Source organism: Podarcis pityusensis (assembly GCF_964106645.2).
Source record: "Podarcis pityusensis genome assembly, chromosome: 17".
Classification (NCBI taxonomy): Eukaryota; Metazoa; Chordata; class Lepidosauria; order Squamata; family Lacertidae; genus Podarcis; species Podarcis pityusensis.
This window is the reverse complement of record NC_138042.1, coordinates 10,895,589-10,918,101: the sequence shown is the minus strand read 5'-3', so window position 1 is coordinate 10,918,101 and position 22,513 is coordinate 10,895,589. Positions and strand designations below refer to the sequence as shown.

At 42.3% G+C, this 22,513-nt stretch overlaps 1 protein-coding gene across 8 annotated transcripts in view; it reads right to left on the bottom strand.

Moving 5' to 3' along the window:
- The window catches only part of DNM2 (dynamin 2), a 59,819-nt gene that overhangs the window by 21,556 nt on the left and 15,750 nt on the right, over positions 1-22,513 (bottom strand). For 4 of the 8 annotated variants that reach the window (XM_080987786.1, XM_080987787.1, XM_080987783.1 and 1 more), the window contains exons 2-13: positions 22,236-22,309; positions 20,601-20,750; positions 20,008-20,211; positions 19,369-19,467; positions 18,038-18,198; positions 16,978-17,120; positions 15,687-15,822; positions 14,347-14,414; positions 13,087-13,225; positions 9,371-9,457; positions 8,986-9,056; positions 4,319-4,382 (exon numbers count right to left, since the gene is read on the bottom strand). In XM_080987786.1, coding sequence (XP_080843912.1) covers positions 4,319-4,382; positions 8,986-9,056; positions 9,371-9,457; positions 13,087-13,225; positions 14,347-14,414; positions 15,687-15,822; positions 16,978-17,120; positions 18,038-18,198; positions 19,369-19,467; positions 20,008-20,211; positions 20,601-20,750; positions 22,236-22,309 — 1,396 coding nt within the window. Of the gene's footprint in view, positions 1-3,653; positions 3,666-4,318; positions 4,383-8,985; positions 9,057-9,370; positions 9,458-10,648; positions 10,788-13,086; positions 13,226-14,346; positions 14,415-15,686; positions 15,823-16,977; positions 17,121-18,037; positions 18,199-19,368; positions 19,468-20,007; positions 20,212-20,600; positions 20,751-22,235; positions 22,310-22,513 lie in introns of all 8 variants that reach the window. The other 4 variants (XM_080987781.1, XM_080987782.1, XM_080987785.1 and 1 more) reach the window with 4 other exon arrangements.

The following is a 22,513-nucleotide window of genomic DNA, read 5'->3' as shown; positions in this document are numbered from 1 at the left end:
ATGCCACGCTAGGAATTCTAATTGCCTGGCACAAGCCAAAAGCAACACCTAGCATTGCCTGTAAGGCATCCCAAAATCTGCCCAACAATCAAATCCCCAATGCTGGAAGGATTTTAGCCCTTCCACTGAATATGTTGGTGCCAAGTCATTGAGCTCATTATAAATTTATTGGAATAAAAGCCAGCAAAGCAATTGGCGAGCCAGTCCTAGGTCCGGGATCTAGCCCCCTGTTCAGCCCTGAGTTTCTTCACCTCTGTTCACTAAGAATGGCCAGGATCAATTCACTTCATAGGGCTTGCAAAGTATTAAGGATGAACCACTTGCCCTCAGAACTATGCTTTGAACATCTGAGTAGCTGTGTACATTTAAGCAAAGAACGATCATTTACAGCCAAGCAACTGGACAGAACCGCTCTTAATTTCACGGGGAAATAGCCAAGACCTGTAGATTTTTTATGGTGGTCGATGGGCTGCTGAGAATATCCTGCAAGACTCACCAAGCCTGCAATAACCTTGAGCACGCTAGATAGTTCAACAAGCTGCTTTAATTTAAACCCAACACAAAACAGATGAGTTTTACTTTTTCTCTCTGCTAGGATGAAAAGTACCTCTTTAGGATACCTGATCAATACCCCACCTTCTGTGTGGGCCTTTGGAGGAAAGACACAGCAACAAACACACTTTGCTCTGTCATTTATTCGTTTTTATGTCTGAACTATACTTTTCCTTTCAGAAGGAAGCCCAAACAGCAAAACATGTAAAACGTTTTCTACCCAAGTTAGTACCACCATATATATTAGTAATGAGCAGACTGGAAAGGAAGTAGTCTACATGTTAAATCATTTAAATATAGCCAGGCTAAAGTATACTTTGGAGAAAGAGAGCAAACCTAATGGTGATGATTCAACTGTTAGATACGAAAGCTACAGATGTTAGAGGCAGGATTGCTGAGCAGCTCTGGAAAGGGACAGAGAATTTGGCTTGGCCTGTGCTTAAGTTTTCAAAACCAGCACTGAAAAAGCATGAGGGCAAAGAAATACATATCAATCAGGCATCCTCATCTTTTCAGACCTGCTCAGCTTCTTGCTAACATAAATACCAAGGTGGCAGACACACAGAAGGAGTGGAGCACTGGTGGGCATGGGCTGTTGCAAACTGTATTTTAATTCAAATTAAATTGGCAGAGGAATGGAAGGTGTTGTCAAGTCCAGACATAGGAAAGGGAGTCAGGTCAGATTTCCTCTCTGTGAAGCATTTCTCTTAATTAAAAAGATTCAGGATCAGAAGTCAGTCACATTTTAAATACAATTAGCTTTAAAAAGAATGGAGGCAAAGAGTGGCCAGAAGGCAGTAGAGAAGGAGAGAGACCTTGAGACAGATGTGGAAGAAGAAACCAAAGAGCCCGAAAAAGACACACAGGGCTGTAACTGAGTTTGAGGAGCCCAGTCAAGGGGCAACAGCCCAAGGGAAGCCAATTCTGCTGTCAACTTGAGAAAAGAGACTTGTCTAAATTGGTGTTTTTAAAGAGCTATGTTGAGTTAGAGGATAAGCTGGGGGCAAAAAGTGTACAGCAGGGCAAGTTTTGGGCAGTATGGGGGGAAAAATGTTCCTGGAATCAATCTCCTTATTCTTTAGCCTGCTATTTTACCACCACCACCACCCAGACAGGCCTACAAGAAGCTGAGGAAGGAAGAACATAATGTTCATTTAAAGCTCCAAACTGCCTCTCAAACGCAGGAGGATGAGTTCGATCCAAGTGTTGCCTGAAAAGTAAGTTTCACCTTCTACTTTTAGTAAAATCAAACACAGCCCAGCCAGTCAGATCTCCACCTTCCTCTTACTGAAGCACAAACCACATTTTCAAAGCCAGGGATTGAAGATTGGGAATTGAAGACCAGGGATTGCATTGGAATTGGACACATGGCAAATATGCAGACCCTCAGGAGGTACTATAGCAGTGTTTCTCAAACTCTTGCTAGGTTTGCCGAATTAAAATTTTGAGTGTAAGAGTAAGAATTAACTGCCTTCAAAGGAGCCCATCTAGAATGAGTTACTGTTCACAGGTTGCTTCCTGGTCAGAAACTGTAGCTCATGCAAGCACATGGGCAGCATTCTCCAGGGAAGGTTGATTTGAGTTCATATGAACCTCTAATTACTTTCAGCACACTATTTGAGAATTACTGCTCTGAGGTCTGCAGTTATCCTTAGAATATCATGAAAATGGATGCGTCAGCACTTTCAGACTCTTAGAAACACAGGATATAATGATGAGAACTGACAGGATGCCTGGGATTCCAGGGGAATGCTATGCCACTGATTTTAAACTCTCTCAGCATTCTAGTCCACTGGATCAGAATATGGAATTGAGAGGAGATTCCTTGCCCAGTAGAAATAGCACTTGAATAGGAAACCTCCCACACCTCCGATCTGAGCAAAGTTAACACATATGCATCAAAGCTAGCATATGTGTCACATATGTACAATAGTACATAGTGCAATATTCTTGCACCAAGTACCTGTGAAAATTATTTCCAGGACAGAATGAGAGGAGGAGCACCTCTGCATCTGTTTTATTAAGAACTGTTCTTCTCACTTACACCCAAAAGTTTCTGGCGATTCCATTTTCTTGTAGAGTAAGCAATGTAACCATTTGATTTCCAACTCCAAGATTCCCATCCACAACACATCCTTCAGGGACTATGAGTTCAAAGGGCTGTATCAGTTTGTTTAATCATGGAGCAACCGATCCACCCACATTTCTTAGAATCTAGTGCACTTAAAGGAAAAGCATAGAGCAACACTGGTCTCACCAGACAACAGAAAGGGCCACATAGTAATGATAGGGCAAACAAATCTCTCTGTGCCTCAATAATTATAGAGAAGGCAGCAGCAGCTGAGATTTTAGATGGAGATATGAACACATCAAGATGAAAACTAACATGGAATACGTTTGTGACAACTGCCGACCAAGCTGGGTGTATGGATGTAGAACATGGTACAATACATGATGCTGGCCACTTGAGTCTCACCAGGTAGGAAGAACACAAGGTCTCAAGGGAGAAAATAACCAGGAATGCTAGCAGACAGAGCAGAAGCTCAGAATGCTGCAGTTACCAGCCAAGGTTCACTGGCACCTTTATCCTTCCATTGCGCTCTGTTGGTATGGTGGGTGTCATACCCAAGTCTGGCAGCTAAGACTCACAGGTCTCAGTTGCTTGAGTGTCACTGGACTCCAGCTTAGTGGATCTCCCTTCAGCCGTATATGTCAGCTTGAAGAAAAGGCATGAAGATGGGATATTAAGTAAGGACAATGTCTCACTTCATTTCTGATCCAAGGAGGGTTGGGGCTAAAATAAAACCTCCTCAGGCTAAAATGAAGGGTTCAGAAAGCTACCTTTTCTACTTACAGTTTCATTCATTGCCCACTTGATAAGCCCAAGAATTCAACAGTAGCAACTAAATTTAGAAAGATGGTTCCCATGCCTGGATCTCCTGGAATGCCATTTGAAGTTGCTTGCTTTTCTGGACAATTAAGTGCACTTTGTTTGAGGCAAAGAGGTTACCCAACTTGGGGACCTTTACTTTTGCTGGGCAAGGAAGTCTCCATCACCAAATTTTACATATCAGTCACTAGCACATTATACAGGTACTTACCAGTATCTCACCCTTTACAGGTTGGCAAAATTAGTGGTGCAGGTAAAATAAGGAAAAGCAGGATGAGGGGACAGAACAGTGAAGAAAATCAAATAATGAGAGTAGAAGGGGAAGGGAGAAGCAGGAAGCACAAAAATGGTTGGAAAAAAGGGAAAGCAGAAAAAAACAGTAAAAGAAAAAAGTTACATGCAATTAATTATAATTGTTCAGTGTTAATGTTCCATTACAGTCTTTCCAAACAAGAATTAACATACGCAGATACATTATAAAGAGACTAACTTTATGCACCAATTTTGTTTCCAGTCCTTTGCTCAAGTCTTGCTGCTCAGAAACAAAAGGGACTCAAGACTGAAAATGTTCCTTTATCGTTTCATTCTTCTGCCTTGAAGATTCTCTCTTCTACTTGTGTTCATATTGGCATAGATTTGTGGTCACAACTGAAGGATAAATGATTTATTTTGGTGGAGGCACTGTACTTTCTGCACCTTGTGGCCAGCTCCAAGTCATTTTCTGTCTTCAAATGACATAAGGCAAGGGTGGCACTTCTTCTTATAAATCTATGCCATGCTCACAAGCCTGTTCAACTCTGCGCAACTACACAGTGTGCCCAACAGGCTGGACTTAGTATGCTGACACTATGTTCTACTTGGCTAAAGGAAGGAGACATGCATCAGTACCTGATTTGGGATTGCTCTTTTCTTATTTGCTTGGGTGCTCCTTTGCTGTGCACTGAAAGAAAAGAGATGGTTTTACATTAAACATGCCTACTGGGTGTGAAAAAAGGTAAACTTGCATGTTAGATACACAGAATCACCAACACATTCATTCCTGTTCAAGTCAAGCAAAATTAGAGATGCAGATAGGGAAATGCCAACCCTCGAAGGAGAAAGTTCACCAGCAATGGAGCTGAAGTGATACATGCCATACGACAGATTTTTCCACCACAAAGACACTCTATACATTCACAGCGATTCTGAAACACCCCACTTCAGATCTAAACCCGAGGGAGACAGGGCCTTGAACCTGTGACTGCACACTACAGAGGCAAAAGACTTTAGGGAGGAAGCGGAAGACACTGCCTACTCCAGGTCCCAGTGAATCTTTTCTTGAAAGAACCTGCCTGGTAGCATATGGAGAGAACACCCTAGTGTTTCAATCAATGGGATGTTAGACTGTCTTGAGGGATTGTCAATTTTCACAACTAATTAGTGGAATAATTCTGGGGTTCCTCTGCTGGCTGGATGCAGCTTGCTTCCTACCAGTTACATGCACATGTACACAGAACATGCACATTTACTATGTGTCCCAACCATTACTATGCTTACCACTATGCCTCTCTCTCCTCCCTAGTTGACTCAGACATGCAAAAGGCTTAGGAAAGGGAAAAGCTATTTCTGGATTGTGCCACCCAGAAAAAGGAAAGAATCTCTTCCACTCTTTTGAATTTCTTCTCAAAAGAAATTCCTGCTGTTGCTTACTTTGTCTAATCTGCAGCACAAATGAAATTTCAAGTGAGAGGACCTACATACTACCAGCCACTCTGCTTGCCAGAGGGTGAGAGGCACTTGCCATTGGAGAGCAGATTTATGGGAACACGTCTCCACTGACCAATCCTCACCACAGTCTTCATACAGCCCCTTCAACAAGTTCTCCAAAGGGTTAGGCAAGCTATACTCTAGACCTAGTAAGGATAAACTCTCACAGGCAGATACGCACCCAGCCACCATGCGCTGCTCAGTGTAACAGCTGGGGAGATTTGGGAGAGGTTTGAGGCATCCAGAGGGAAGAACAAGGTGAGTCAAAGAGAGAGAGAAACGTGAGATGAAGGAAAAAGAAGGAACTGTAAATTAAGTGTGAAAGGATACATAAATAGACTGTACACAAATTACACGAGAGGGAGAGAGAGAGAGAGAGAGAGAGAGATGGGGAATGGAAGGAGTATGTGAACAGGACACTATGCCTGAGCTGCTTGCTGGGCTGATGCCAAACAGCATTTCTTAAAATGCATTCACGGTGTTTCTACGTCATCCAATAACAGAAGTTCTAGGAGCAGCATTACAGAATAAAAGGGAAATAAATGGTAAGGGTTCGGGGACCTCCTACTGAGATCATTTGGTCTTGATGTCCTGAAAATTCTGCTTACGGGCCCCAACAAAAAAAATCAGGGGTACTTCATATATTACATTTATAAAATGAACTTATCAAAGGTTTTATGCGAAAAGAGAAAAAGTAGTATTTTATCTTACATTCATATTAATGTTACAAATGTGTTTAATACACATGCTTGAAAGCTGGCAAGTGAGTACAGGTTGTCCTAATTTTTGCACTAAGCATCATATATAGAAGTGTCCATTCTGCGAACAGGCTGTGGGTGTGCACACTGCAATAAGCTTCTGAATCTTAAAGAACAAGCAGGTTTTTTAGCAGCTAGAACTACAGTGGTGAGCTTGAGGAACAGGAAAAGACTGACAAAGGCACCTAGTGGAGATTTCTAAGGATATAGGGGGAGAGGTCCCAGTCCCATGATGACTGTTCCTGTAATGGTGTGAGAAATTATAACCTTAAGGCACAAGGACACCACACTGAAGAAATTAAACGCCATCCCACATAAATGTAGCCATAACTTTGTGTAACCCTAGGATATTTCTTGGGAGTCACTCATGGAAGATCTGATCATTTACAAGTACATCATTAAAGGTATACATAATTTGTGAACGGTAAGTGCTTTGTTTTGTTATGAAGGCTGTGAACAGAATGATATCTAGACAGACCACTATAGAGAAATCAGGAGTCAGCTAGAAGAATGGCACTGGGAAACAGTCAAAAGATACTGGATCCTAGGATTTAGGTAAGCAGTAAGTTCATGACCACCAAAATAGCTTTTTAAGAAACATTGCCACCTCCAAGACAAGTAGAACTATAGGGAGAGACTACTAATCATCTGCAGGTGATATAATCTGCAGGAACATTTTGGTCGTTTCCCTAGTTGGTGAGGCTCATTTGACAACAAAATGGTTGTGAAGTAATGTTCACAATGGTTACTGGCATTTTGATTTGGAATGATTCATTTATTAGACGTAATGCTATCAACACACTTACGTTCTCAACTAGTGGGAAAGTTATGAATGAGAATTTAAAAGACTAAAATGTATCACTAGGAAGGTCTGATTCTTTGGGAAGCTGGAGTTTATAATTGCTTTAAACAAGATCAATCCAAACATTCCGTATATTAGAAAGCACATAAACCTGTCAAAACTAGATGCCAACATGTCTAAAGAGTCAAGGTGGCTAGAAAAAGCAAGACACTTCCTTTAAAAACTGGAAGTGTCTGCCCAATCACAGAGGAAAAGGAGGCACAAACTCAGGGGAACCAAATATAAATGTACAATGAGGCAAGCCACGAAGAAACAAGTAAGATCTAATGGAAAAAAGCAGAAGCAGAAAGCTAACTAGAAAGCTGGATAAAAATAGTACCGGGGAAAGTCAGGGTAACTGCAGACAACTGATATATATTGTCATCAGTGTTGAAGGGTACCCACCCTTGAGTCCTTTATCTAAAGGCCTGCATGCATCAGAGGTGACAAGATGAAAATTTTTAAAAAGTAATCACCAGAACCCAAGGGGCTTCTGAATTGGCTGCTGCATGTTGAAGTCCAGATTGTATTTCTAAGTCAAGCGTGCTTTCCACATGGGAAAAAATATGCACTCCCTTTTGCCATATTTAGATTCTGCAACCATTATTTTTGATTTTGAAAGCCTAAGATTAAGATTACTGTAACGTGCTATACCAAGGGACTGCAATTGCTTACTTCAAACTTCATCACAGCAGTGATGGCAGGCACCCTGAAAACAATGCATTGGTCCTCCATCATCTTCCATAACTCCCTATGTCCCTCAGAGCACCATGCAAAGTGTTTTTATCCTACAAAGCCCTGGAGCCCTACATGCCTACAAGCAATTCTCCTTTCCTATGTCCCAATACAACTTACAATAGCTCACATGAGGTTACCCTCAATATTATTAGTCAGGCTACTCATTACACGGAGGCATTCCCATAGGCTGCATTGTGCACTTTCCTGGGAGACTTGCCAAATAGTATTTCTGAAGTGGCGTAAGACCTTCCTATTTTGGCTGGCTTTTGCTAGTTAGACATGTCTTTGTGACAGGGCAGGTTAAAGTTATTGTAAGTGATAAAGATCTAATAATTGTTTTCATTTAACTGGCTTTTTTATAAAAAAAAGCACCCAAGTTGCTTGCTCCAAAAATAGGATAGGTCACAAAGGAAAGCCAAAAATAAGTTTTGTCCCTCCCTCTCTCTCACACACGTATCTCACTCATTGTTACCTTTTCACTCAAGCATTTGAGATTAAAGTTCATTAACTTCTCCAAAATGCAAGTTTGATCTCAACCACACATGCCTAGTTTCAGCTTCTAGTTATTTGATTTCGGTTAACCCAAGTCACAAGATCTGTACTACCAGGCAGCCATCCAATCACAAGATGCTCTCTTCTGCTTGGCAAAAAATAAAAAATAAAATAAAAATTCCTCATTTCCTACATCAGCAGTACTATTTGGGCCGTATAATGTTTCCCAGTGGCCTGATTCACATGCAATGTTAAACCATAATTAATACAGAAGCGCCCCCCCCCAAACAACAGATTTACGTGCAACTGTATATGCACAGCACTGAGAAATAAATAATTTAATTCAAACCCTGGTGGGAGAGAGCTGGAGAGTCCTCATGGCTCATGAGGAGACCCTCCCCGGAGCCCAAAGTCAGTGAGAGCGGAGGAAGCCCCAAAGAGATTGGAGGCACAGCAGGGCTTTGTTTACGCTGCTCAGCTTCCCTGCCTAACAGCTGATGCGAGTGGTAGCACAGAAGCAGCCAATTTCCCGCACATCCTCCAGCCAGCCCCACAGCTTCAATTCTAGTTGTGGATGTTTTGGGATATAGTACTTTTCATAAGGATAGGAGAGAGAGCAGCAGAGAGGGAGCCTGAAGGGTGTTTAGAGAGTGCTCCCCAGTTACGCGATTTTCTCTTATGCAGGTGGCGACTCAGAACAGAACCCCTGCTTAAGGGGTGGGGGCAACTCTAGTTAACTATGATTTACAATGAATGAGCAGTGTACTAACGCATGCTGCTTTGCTTCTTCTCGACTCAATGCTAGGAACAACAAACTACAAGCTTGCTATTCACTGAGCGGCGACTTAGAATAGTATGTGACTCCACACTGCCCATTCACATTAGACCGTAGTTAAACATTTAACTGCAGCTTACTGTGACATGCAAGCCAAGCATCTCTAGGTGTTTATTTGGTAGCAGATACTCACTTGGCAAATCCAATGAAGTCTTCGTGGTTAGTGTTGATGTAGGACAGCTCTATGTCAATCAGCAGGAGAATCTGGAGAGAAGACAAAACCAGCTCAGCAGCATGACAACATCATGAGAAAGAGCCCATTTAGACTACTCTTCTGCACACTGAAGCCTGTGAAAAGGACCTTGCCTTATCTTCTTATGCATAGCCACACAAGAGCTCGGTACTTTCTGCACTGCTATAACAAGCAACTCCAGCTCAATGGAAACCCTGAGTAAGCTGAGCAAAGAAGGGGTTCGCTTTGCTGTGGTTGTCAGTTGACAAAGTAATTGTAGATTCTGATTCTGCTATTCTCAGTAAGCCCAGAGGTTATTTGGCGAGTAAACAAAAAACCTGCTCACCTGGTCCTTAGTTTTCCCTTCTCGTTCTCTGATGTATGTCGTAACAATTCTCTCTGTTTCTTCTCGAAGCCTAGGGTAAGAACCAAGCTGAGGACAAGCGGAGAAGAGATCAGATCACTGCAGTCTTAAGCATCAATTATAGACACACATATAGAGAGCAGAAGAGAAGAGGCTGGGCTATCTCTCAATTTTACCACTGGGACAGGGCTAAAGCACAAAGTAAGAGGGATTTGGGGTGGGTTTTCTTTTGCCAGTTCAATAAAGATACAAAACGTTTTTCTGGGTGTTTGATGTGCACTCTATGCTCCCCATGGCTTCTGTCTGGGAAACAGCCCAAGACCTCTATGGAGTTTAGCAGAAGGAACACATGAGACTGGCTTCTTAGTGCCACAGGAAAAAGAATGAGAGCTGCTTTCTTTTTGATTAAATGATAGGCCTACCCACAAGTCACTGTGGAAGGTGGTGATTACGTATTACCAAGATACTCTTAGAACAGATAAATGCCAGAGCTCTTTTCATGCTTCAGCGCTGAAACAAGCTTCTTTTGGCACAGGGCAGCTGAAAAACGCAGCCTTGTATTACAGGAAGTGCTCCTGAGATTTAGCCACTTTCCAAAGCATGTTCAACTACAGCTGCTACGGTCCAAGCAACACCAGTGCAATGTCTCTGTGGGATCCTGCTGTGAAGCCAAACTGGACAATTCAACAGTCTGATGGGCATTCCTCAGAGAGGATGCAGCTCCCCCCCCAATTATTATTATTTTTTATATTTTTATATTTTTATACAATTAAGTGATTTCTACTGAGATGTAAACTGCTTTGAGATTTCTTGAAACATAAAAACAGTACAGTGGTGCCTCGCAAGACGAAATTAATCTGTTCCGCGAGTCTCTTCGTCTTGCGGTTTTTTCGTCTTGCAAAGCACGGCTATTAGCGGCTTAGCGGCTTTAAGAAAAAGGAAACAAACTCGCAAGAACTCGCAAGACGTTTCGTCTTGCGAAGCAAGCCCATAGGGAAATTCGTCTTGTGGAACAACTCAAAAAACGGAAAACTCTTTCGTCTAGTGAGTTTTTCGTCTTGCGAGGCATTCGTCTTGCGGGGCACCACTGTATTCAAATAATGAAAAAAGAATGGCAGCTGCTGTGGCTCTGGCTCTGCTCAGGCACAGACTGCCCTCACTGAAAGCATTCAAACTTCCTTTTAGCTGGGCACTGCAAGTAGCCATATTCCAGGTGACAGGGAGATGGGGAGGGGAAATAAAAGAGTAGAGACTCATTACCTTCTCTGCACACTTTTTAATGACCATGGCCAGCTCTGAGACCACCAGATCAACACACTTCAAACTGGGCTCTTTGAGCTTTATAATCTGTTTTTTCACTATAGCTTCAAAAGCCATGTCAGGTGTGAAGAGCCCCGTCCTGCACCATGCAGAAAGCGCGAACAGAAAGGAGAGATTCCGAAGAAAAGCAGGAAAATAAAAAAAAAAGTGACAGAGAGGGGAAGAAAGAGATTCAAAAGGTTAGTAATGTGCAAAGGAAAAAGCAGCAGCACTTCCTCAGGAAGATCCTTCTTGCATTGCCAAACTCTTGACAAGGAACTACTCCCTTCCAGGAGCTGAGCTGCTCAGCAGGCTTCAAATTAGCTTCAAGTATTTCTGCAAAGGGACTATGTCCTGCCTGCCCCTTGCAGTATGAGTGTGCTTGGCAAAGTGGATAAAAACCTGTTTTTTTAAACGGCTCCCCAAAACTGAAAAAAACAGGTCATGCTTGCTTCTTACTGTGCCCTGTTTGATTCTAGGGTATGAATGGCTAATCTATGGCAAGGATGCAGCAAGTAATTTGTTGCACTCCCAAAGTGAGGCAGAAAGGCCTTAGGGTCAGGCTGTGTCAAGTCAGGTATGCCCTGCCCACCTCTAGTGCTACTCTGTAGCCTGCTCGCCATCATGTTTAACTACAATCAAAACTCTCTTGGGCATGGGTTTGGGGGGCTACAGAACAACAGAACACAACTGGTGTGATCCCATTTGTGGCAAACTTGGCAAAAAGGTTGGCTACCATTGCGCCAGAGTCTTCCATGTTCCGAAACAGTACTTGGCAGGCATCTGTTAGCAGATGGAAGGAGGGAGAAGGGCTGTATACTTACAGTATTTGGTGATGGTTGCTATTTTCAATTAACACGTTATTGACCTTGCAACCTGATATAATTAGCACTTCTACTGAAGCTTTGAGCCTAAGATGATAGAATTCCACACTGTGACTGTTGTGCCTGGAATGGGAATACTAAGAATGGGGCTCACATGAATCAATGTTCCTCCATACATAAAAACAGTATCTCTACTAATGTGTCAGGAAAACTGAAAGCCTAGCACCCTTCTCTCTAACATGCTACTTCTCTATAAGGGGAAAATGTTCTGTAATAAGGAGCATTCCATCATCTGAAGTGGTACAGTCAACAAAGACTGGTCATATCCATAAGAATGAGGCTTGCCTCAGCAATCAGCATTTAACCTTTCATTTCTGTTTCACTGGCTCATTTCGCCTGCAAGGAATGATATTTCCCCTTGCAAGTGACCCTCAGGTCTTGAAAAACCTGAATTTAAAGTCAATCCTTTCATGATGGTGTCCAAAATTGCTGCCTGTTTCACAGTTCTGCCACTTCCCTGCACCCCGCTTCATCAGTTGCTTTTCAGACTAGGAGCACTTCTTTGGGGAATGACTCCTGTACAAAATCCTTTGGAATCTGAATTCAAGAAAGCTGCCCAAACTCTACTCAGATACCTTGTGGGCCAGAAGACAGATGCAGATTCTGCTGCATCAGGACAGTCGGGATTTGAAGGACCTTGGAGAGCAAGTGCTGGCTTCTTCACATAACAACAAAAGCACACAACTCCTTTGTCAGAAATGGACCCGGAGTCCTACAGCATACACCACTGTAACAAGCAAGCAATGTAAACCACTCTTAAGAGCAGCACCTTCGCTACTCTGCTGAAGATCAAAGTTCTTGTCCAGAGGGCACACAATTAGGCAGCATGATCCTGGAGCCTCAGTTTGTACACCCTGCTGTTGATTTCAGCAAATTAAGCAGGGGAGAAGCTAGCTCTTTGACAGGTCAGTTTTTCAAAATGCATGTAGATGGGACAACCACACTGAAACAGTGAAATGAATTCCCAACAGATGGCCTTTAGACTGGAAATGGTTCATTATGCCAATCAGTGCATTTGAAGCTAATTTGCCCAAACAGCAGCATGACCTTCTAACAGCCATGCCTTTGCAAAAAACCTGAGGGAGTGGTTTAAATGGCAGATCAAGAAGCCATGCACTTAGAGAAGGGCCAAGATCCAAGAAGAATCTACCCACAGACCTAGCCAACCTCCAGAGAGCTAACAGCAGCTTCTATTTGCAGGCAGAGGATAAAAGCAGGAGAAGCTTAAAGCACAGACCAATCCTGCTTGCAGTGAGCCACAATTTCAAGACTGCAATCTGGACCATGTTGTAAGACAGTTTAACATTTTTGTAAAAGCCTATGAAACTTGATAGTCTCCCCTGCAGAGTAAACCCCAATCCCATCTTAACACCAGCCAATCAGGATTTTAGAAGATGCTTGTAGCTCTTCCTGGAGGTTGTGTTAGGCAAGTTGAGCAGATTAGAACAGTGCAGTTTTGGCAGGTTTTCCCAGCCCACTCAGTAAGGGCTAGGCTGCCTCCAGCTAGTTCAATACCTTACTGGTACACTGTCTAAATGTATTGATTAACTCCTGAATAACCAGGTCGACACATTTCAGACAAGGCTCTTTCAGCTTCACCAACTGTTTTTTCACAATGGCCTCAAATGCCAAGTCTGGTGTGAACAGCCCCGTCCTAGTCATCCACACGCAGGAGAAAGGAAGGCAAGACATGGCAGAGAAGAAAAACAAGGAGGGGGAAGAGAACAGGTTTAAAGACTGTCAACATTCTAGAACACAATTCCCTCCCGCAACTATTAAAACCTTCCACTGCATCCAGCCCTCTCCCATTTAAATAATAAAGTTCAAAAGGTAGAATAAGGGCATCAGAAAATGAAAAAAATGTTGATAAAACAAAAGAGGGGAATGAACTCTAGTCTTTGCTACAGAAAGACATTTTTGCAAACTGAATTCTAAACTGTAGGTGTTTACAGAGGGTTTCTTCTTTCTAAGAAGCTTTATATTCTAGATCAAAATATAAGACAGGAGGCAGATAGGCAAGAAAGGAAAAGGATATGGGTTTTAGGGAAAAGAACACCCCCCCCCCCCGCCCCCAGATAATAATTAAGAAACCAAGGGCCTTGACAAGAAAAAGGATAGAATAAAAGCTGGCCAGGGCAAAGACATTACAGATAAAGGATAGTGGGGGGGGGGGGGAGATAAATAGAAGTTGATTACACTTGAAGCAATGGATCTTGAGTGCTATTGCCCCAAAAGGATAGTGCATAAATGGAACTGTTCATTCTTCAACAGAACTACAGAAACTCCCGGCCTATACATCCTATCCTGAGCCCAGTTCATATGGGCATTAAAAGCCTTTAGTTCTAACAAGAGTTGAAGTCTGTCTTCCGTTGCTGCATCTATAAACAAAATGAAATAAAGGGTGCTGAAACTGGAGGGGAGGGGAAGCAAAAGCCACCAATCAGAAATGCTGTGCTAGAAGTATTTGCAAATGGATGTACAGCCCTGGACTTTCTCTTTCATTGCCTCTCACTCAAATTCTTCCAAGCAGAGGAAGGGTCCTCCCTTTAGGCTTGGTAAAGTGACAGGGTGATCAACATTCTGTTTCCTTTCATCTTCTCAGTGACATTCTTCATTTTGACTTGGGCAGAACGGGAACCACCATCAGTAGAAGGCATCTCAGACCAACTACCAGCTTGCCTTAGCATCCCAGATAGTTATCATTACATACAGTTTATCAGTGGAGAACAAGATAACACTGTGCTGCATTGAATCAGCTACTGTTCCTATACTTGCCTTACACCATGGATGTTTTTGATTGCATAGCTGATTTCTCGTCTCAAATCCTTCTCATCAAACTCCATCTAGAAGACAAAAAGCCCCCAATGCTAAAGCTGGTAGAAACGGGTGAAACAAAATTGCTGGTTGATCACAAAGAGGGGCCCTCCTTTCTTCTTTAGACGCTTGCACCTTAGAGAAGCCATAATTACCAAACACCTTAGAGAGAACTTGTGCAACGATCCAGGATACAAATTATGTAGTAGCCAAGAACAGCGTACTTGCCAATGACCATTCTCCTCAGTAGAAGGAGTGCATTCTGGATCATGCATCCCCTGTGATTCAACCACAAGGGCAAGCTCTGTCTTGGTCTAGTGCAAGTAGAGCCCCTGAATTTCACCCTGGGACAAAACTGACATCTGTGTGAACTGTCAATTGACTACTCACTGGTAAAAAGAACACTCTGTCGACTGATGGGGTGGGTGGGCAAGGTACTTAACTTTCCCAGGAACTTAACTGTTTTTTAACCTTAAGATTGCTATTCCTGCTATTGTCTGTTGCTACATTTTCCCTACTACAGGGAGTAGTCAACTGTTCTCCAGACCTCAAACCTACAGGCAAGACAAGGCCATTTAACACACAACAGTAGTGACCGCCAGCACCAGAGCAGCTAAGCAACAGTTATTGAAACCCTCTCCTGTCTGTAATGCCAGTTTTCACTGTGAAACTTGAACTGTATTTTGTGCTGTTTTATTTTGTTGTTCACATTGTATTGCTTTGAAAGTTTTGGGTGCCGACTAAGATGCCAACTAAAAGATCAGTTTTTCAGCAGAAATGTGCTGACATCAGAGCTGGTAATAGAGATGTAACACACTACAGCAGCCTTCAGGCTGCTACCCTCCAGGTGTTGTGGACTGCAACCCTCACCAGCCCACAAATATACAAAGCAACATAATATAATGACAAAAATCAACACATAATAGCAGAACATTGCTAAGGGGAGTAAATGTGTCTTACTGATTGCCAACAATGGGTTGAAAATACAGCAGTACTCTCATATGCACAGCTATAGCCTGCATAAACACCATACTTAATCACAGAACTCACAAACTGGCACAAAGTAAACACTTAAAATGCTATAGATGAGAATACTTTTTTCAGAGAAAAGAAAGGTCCAACTGTCACCAACAGCAATCAGTCAGTCTCAAGAGAGGGATGACTCTTCCCCCAGGAGAGGTGGCAGAAGGCTTAAGAGGAACCTGACTGATCCTTCCAGTAGGGGGCATTGTCCCTATCAGGAATGTCCTCCAACAGCAGCTCGCAAATCGCCCCAGGACATAAAATCCCATGTCTTTTACCTTGACAAGTTCAAAAGGGAACCTTTCGTGGAAGATGCGGTTTATTCGGGCTCCGCCTGATAGTTCTAATGTGTCTACTTGGTCCCCAGAGCCTTCAATCCGCTTCTCAAAGTCCACAGCAAACTGCTGGACCATCCTATGCAGATATAAATTAAAACCAAATTTTTATATAAGTTTATATAATGCCACAGTCTGTTGAGTGAGCAGAAGCCATTATCAGTCAATCAGGAATGTAGAGTGAAAGGTAACACTTTTTACTAGATCAACTTCTTTTGGCATGTACGTATTAAATGTAATTATTTGCCAGGAAGCTTTCAAAAAACACATACGGTGGTACCTCTGGATGCGAACGGGATCCATTCTGGAGCCCCATTCACATCCTGAAGAGAACGCAACCCACGTCTGCGTGTGTGCAGGTCGCGATTCGCCGCTTCTGCGCATGACATCATTTTGAGCGTCTGCGCATGCGCGAGCAGCGAAACCTGGAAATAACGTGTTCCATTACTTCCAGGTCACCGCGAAGCGCAACCCGAAAACACTCAACCTGAAGCAACTTTAACCCGAGGTATGACTGCAGTAGGAGATTACTTTATTTGGTACACTACTTCGGCACACACTACGCTATCACTATCACAACAATAAAACTTTTTATGCTGCCATCTGAAAACTGCTTAGAAAAATCAAAACATGCAATTAGGCTGAAAAACAATAGATTTGATCATAATATAATCCATTATAAAAATGTAAGATGTTAAAATACTCAAACTTTGGCCACCAGTCTTGTCAAGATGATCAAGTTCAAACTATGGACAATGTTTCAAAAAAGATTTGCTGCTCCACAACCATGCTACACAAAAATACTGCACCACATGCACTTTACGACCAAATGTGGAATGTAAAAGAATGCAAAAGTCACATGTAATTTGTGCATCCTATACATCCAAAAGGATGCTCTCTAGTATGCATACTTTTTTCTTTATGCAACATTGTGAACTGCAACTTACACATAAATGATGCCGCACAAGTAAAAAATGAGCAGAGGAAGCACACTGGATGTTTGCCACAACACAGATATTCAGCTAAGTTTTAACCAAGGTAAACTCGCTGAAATTAATGAGCATGACTAGTTAGGTCAATTAATTTCAACAGGTCTGCTCTGAGTAAAACTTAGCTGGATACCACCTTACGTTTTCATGCTTCTCAAGATGAAAGCTAGCCTCTGAAAGCACAACACAACAAAGGAAGGAAGCTCCCCATGTGAGAGGCACAGCTCAATGTAGATTTGACCTACTGGAGCAAGGCTTTCGTTTTCCGCGTAGGGTCATCAGGGCGGAAGTTCTTGTATTCCTCCACTTCTTTTTCAAGGGACAAAAGCTGGCTCTGGAGTTTGCTACGCAGTGATGGCAGAGTCTCCCGGATATGGTTTGTCAATTGCTATGGAAAAAAGAGAGCAATCATTTTATATCAACATCATTATAAGTAGTGTTGCTTAGTGCTGAATAAAAGCAGCTTTCCCTTTCAATCCAGCTAGGTTGAGAGCTGTCTCTTTAGCTCTTGATCAGTGGATGAGTTGTGGTGTGATGGAACTATTGTTGTTTTTTGCCAATAATTTTTATTGATTTTCCAAATCATTGCCAAATTAATTCAATTTAATACAATTTTCCAGAACCGCCTCCAGTATTTACCAAAATGCCTATCCATCAGCTGCCCCTTTGTGGTGTGATGGAATTCTAAACTGGAGTAGGCTGTGATTCTTTGGTATATGGCCCAAGAATGCCTAAATCCCCATCTCAGCCTAACAAAGCTGCAAGCCCACCTTATCCTTCTTTCTAGAACCAAAATCCGTTCCTTGTTGCCCTTGCTGGGGATGAACAAAGTTAAAAGAAAACTTGACTGCTCCCAGTATAGCCCTTTCAACACTTCCAAAACAGGCACTGGCTTATGGAAACCATCTACAGGTCTTTTCCTGCTTCAACAAGTTTAATCCATACTCATTTGGAATAATTCCACGGAGAAAACTGTGTATGATGGGAGATTAGCAGGACTACATATTTATTTCATGTCAGCAACAAGCTGATACCTGAAAAAGAAATAAGCTAAAAACCAAATGCCCTTATTTCTGCTCTCCCATGTTTCTTTCAAATGTTTAAACCAGCTATAAAATGAAGAATAGCAGATTATTATTTTTTCAGTAAGAAAAAGTGAGGAGGGAGAATCACATTTGGGGTGAGAGCTACCAGCCACCTTCCTCCATACTGTAACATCTCCGCAAGGTTTAAGCGGAAACAGTGATGTTCAGCCAACTTTAAAGAGCCAGGCAAAAGAGCCAGGATGCCACAGGAACAGCCTACCTGGTTGAGCAGCTTCTGCAAGTGGGGGGTTCCCATGCGGTCTGCCATGTGTCTGTAAGCAGGATGGGAAAGGAAGAACTTGCGCTCAGCTGCCAATGCTGCTCTGATGTCCTTCTTACCATCAATATCCTTCTGGCTCCGGTTCACAACTCCAATGTAGCCTATGAGTGGACAGCTCCATATATTAGTTTTTGCCTTATAGTTTTGCACAGGACCCCAGTACAAATGCAGAGAAAGCAGCTAGGACACAACAGGGCAACCCCTGCAGAAAGCCACATAGTTGCAACGGTACAAAAGAAGTGCGGAATCCTAGCTTCTACAACAATCCACACTTAAAATTAAGAAGGGCCTATTGCTCCTATTTTAATTGAAAAGACAAGAAGCCATGCAGAGATGAAATGGGCTGGAATTTTTACACTCGGCATGGTTCTTTCCCATGGAACTTGGCCTCACACCCTGATGTCACAAGTTGTCTTCCTTAGTACATGAAAGCACTGTGACTCAGAAATGCACACAAAATCCAAGTGGTACAGCCCAAATAAAAAAAAAATGAAAATGTGCCTATTTTGCACTGTTTATTTCAAATGCAGAACTGTGATATTGAGCAGTATAGCAAACATATTCATTGAAGGGGTAATCAATAACCCACTCTTGCCAGACTCTGAGCTCCTGCTGGTGAGATGAGTCATCTCCTACTAAACACTATACAGACCTATACAGCGATCAGATCTGAACAAAGCTAATCAAGTTAAAAGCTACACCAGAGCCAGAGTAATTAATCAGGATAACAAATTGGCTCTAAATGCACAACACTCAGCTAGGATCATCACTAAGGTCCCTTCTACTGTGCAAATTGGAAGTTTCCAACAGGTATACGAAAATATATGGCTCCAACCACTGACTGCTTCCTGCCAAAAGAGTGGGTGGAAGAAAGAATCTGATAACTTCATGTCAAATATATTGGGCTTTGTCATGAAGCTTGGTTGCAGATCATGTCCCATATGCACCCTGCCGACATTTTGCACCCAAAGAAAAGAAAGCTGATTGCCAGAAGCCCTGTACATCTGGGTGCTTTAGGAATGCTCTGGATGACAAAGGGACAAGATAAACAGCAAGCAGACTTCAAAACTAGCTACTTTCATTTGCTCCTTCGTACCCAGACTGCACATTAAATGCACATAGCATGATGGTTTGGAGCCCAGGTACTTCCTTCCCTCAAGCCTGATTAGCAAACACTCATTTTATTCAAGTCTATGAATCTGACCAATGCTACAGTACTTGAGTTCATTCACACAAATATTCATCAGTTATAAGCTTTAATAGCTTTCTACCTCTCCGTAGAGGTAAAAGTTTGTTCTCCAGAACATCTCTTGCATCAGTGCCTTCATCCATCAGATCTAGTTTGGTTATTACCCCAATTGTCCGTAAGCCTGAGGGGGGGAAAACAGAACGGCTGATCAACAGATGATACAAATATTCAGGTGAGAGATTAAACAAGTTCTCAGGAACTATAATACATATTATAATAAATGCTTAACACAGCAACTTTGCACATCAGTGTGATTAGGGCTTTTGTACAGCTCTTGATTTCTTTATTTTACTTCAGAATGCACAGAACTAATTATTGCCACCAAGGGTATGAATTATTCCATCTTGTTCTGCCCTGCAATTTTAGGTTTCAGTTGTCCTAACCTTATGGTTTCTGCTACTGTCATTCTGTTCCCAGGATCCTCTAGAAAATTCCTTTTAAAGACCAGAATTTTGGCAGAGAAAGGTATCTGGCAAAGGACCATAGAAAAAGCACATTGGCACAGGACTATTCTACCTAGAATGATTTGGGGCTTCCCAATTATTTTAGCTGAGAAGCTCAGAGTGAGATTTTGGAGACCCTACAGTATTCTGCCATGGAACTGTGTGGAATTTATCAGTGCAACAGGTGAAAGAAAAAAAAAATCAGGTTTTTTTTTTACCTTGTGGGTCAACTTCTTTGGCCATTTTGAGAGCATCTGAGTTGGCCAAATCCATGTTGGCTGGAGTCACAGCAAGAATCAGGCTACTCTCTCTGCTGATGAATTGCAAAATCATATCTTTTATCTGATACTCAATGTCCTGGGGTTGGTCACCGACTGGCACCTTAGTGATACCCGGAAGGTCAATCAAAGTCAGATTCAACACTGAAAAGAAAAATGAGCACAATGTTAAGAACTTCCTTTTGAGAAGGTCATCAAGTTTTGCTTTGTGACCTCAAGGAACTTTGCCAAAGTCTTTTCATACAAGGATGGAGGGAAGCCATTAGGGAGATCTAGCTAGTTATTCTCACGACAATAAGACCCTAAAGCCTTTTTTAACCATGATAATGCATCTAATGCCTCCACATCCTCCTACAGCTTCATCTATATACAGACTCTTACTCCCTAAGTACCAAATAAAGATATAGCTTTCCATTTTACTGAATATTTCCAGTCCAGGGTACTTGAGTTGTCCAGTAGCCCTCAAATATATGTATTCAGTTCAGTAATATGTGCTTTTAAAAGGTTCATCCAGAGCACAAAACCATACCTACCATGTGGTGAATACACCCTCAGGTTAATGGGAACAGGAGAGATGCCTTTATTTGTTCCTGTAACCCTGTCTGTCTCCGCTTCAATCTCCTGTCGGACTTCATCAAAATCTGTAAACTTCTTAGATTTGCAGTGCAAAAATTCTGCATATTCTGAAAGAGAGAAAACACTTTGTCAGAATGGAATTCACACCTCTGGAAAAGCTTTTGAGGGCTCACTCAGGAGCTGTCACCGAAAACCACTTTTAACTATACCAAATGCTTTATATTGCATTCCTGATTTAGTAGGGCTGCACTGCATGCTCAGCAGTTTCATTTTGTGAGATGAAAATATGAGGGGAGGGGGAGACACAATGTATTTCCTAAATTATGCAAATATTCATTACCCAGTTACTGTGTTATGTTACCAATGTGCTGCTGCTTTGGTCCCAAGGGATGTGCCCAGAGAGGTCTTCCATGGTGCCCACATGGTCCCCTCCCCTTATTCTTTCCCTGCTGAAATTGGGCTTGAAAGAAGCATTCTACCAAAGCCAGTACAATAGGCTGTGGAGTGTGCTTGCTTGTGGGATGTGCAAGATGCCCACAACAATTTGCCCAGTTTGCAAATGTGTGCCCAAAAGCCCCAAATGGTTGGCAACTCCCAGATGGTTGGTCAGCTGCTGAAGGATCATACTCTCAGGAGAGCCTATCACCACCCCATGACACATGATGTTCTGCTATCCAGTGTGTCTGCCAGCCATAACCATAAGAAAGCTCTTTAAAAACCCGACAGAAAACCTCCAATAGACCGCCAGAGTTGCTCCTGTGCACCTTCACCAAACTAGGCAGTCAGTGCACAGTGCACAAGAAAGGGCAGAAAGGGGAGGCTGCTACAGCTGTGCTGCAAGTTGGTTTTTGCTTAGCACACTGGCTCAGGTAGGTGGTGCCAAGGGGTTGAGTGCAGTTCCTGAGAATGATGAACCTGGGCAGTGTGAGGGGAGATGCTATCATAGTCGTGCTATGCACTGTTTGTTGGACACAGTGACCAACAAATTGTTGTTGCTGTTTGTCTTAGGTCAATCCCTTAGAACAAAGTGGCCCAGGCAGCAGCTTAGTCTTGACTGCTGCATGACATCCCCAGGTTTCTTCGTCACCCCATTGCCCCCCAATATTCATTCAGAGGAAGTGCAATCCCATCTAGAATAGGCAAAGTTCCTAATTCTTGGACTTCACTCACAATTTCTGTCTTAGGAGGATTCAATTTCAGCTTATTGGCCCACAAGTGCAGCCGGGCACTGGTTCAGCTTGTACACAGTCTCTCCTCACTCAGATTTAAGAATGCAATTCTAATACTTTACAAAACTGATTGATTCATTATCCATATTTGTTTTACAAGTCAAGTCAACGTATTCAGAAAAAGCATGTCCATGTTTTTTACCAAAGCATAGTAAATTACTTAATAAAGACACTGGCTTGAAAACATGTTAAGAACATTGAAATATAGTCCCATGAGGACATACACAATGCTAGTTAACCAGAGCAAATAAAGATTTCTGCATTCTAGAGTAGTCACAGTCAAAGAAGAAACTGCACACAGACATATCAGCATTCACACAAGGACTTGGGTCACTCTTCAAATACAATGGAAAAACCACATACCTGTTTTAGAAAAGATAAGCTGAAGAATGAGGGGACGCCTGGTAACAATTCCAGATCCACGAGGCAGGAAATCTCTGCAGAGTATTTTTACAAGATAATGTTACTTCAGTGGCATAAAAAAGATACTGCAATTATGAGGACTGACAAACAATACTTTTAAAATCCTATTCTGGAACAGCGCACTGTTCCAAAATTAAGTCCATAGGATCTAATGGTCACCTTAATGAGAACGCTGGTACATTTAGTAATAGCATACAAAGGAAGACAACGACAGTTTT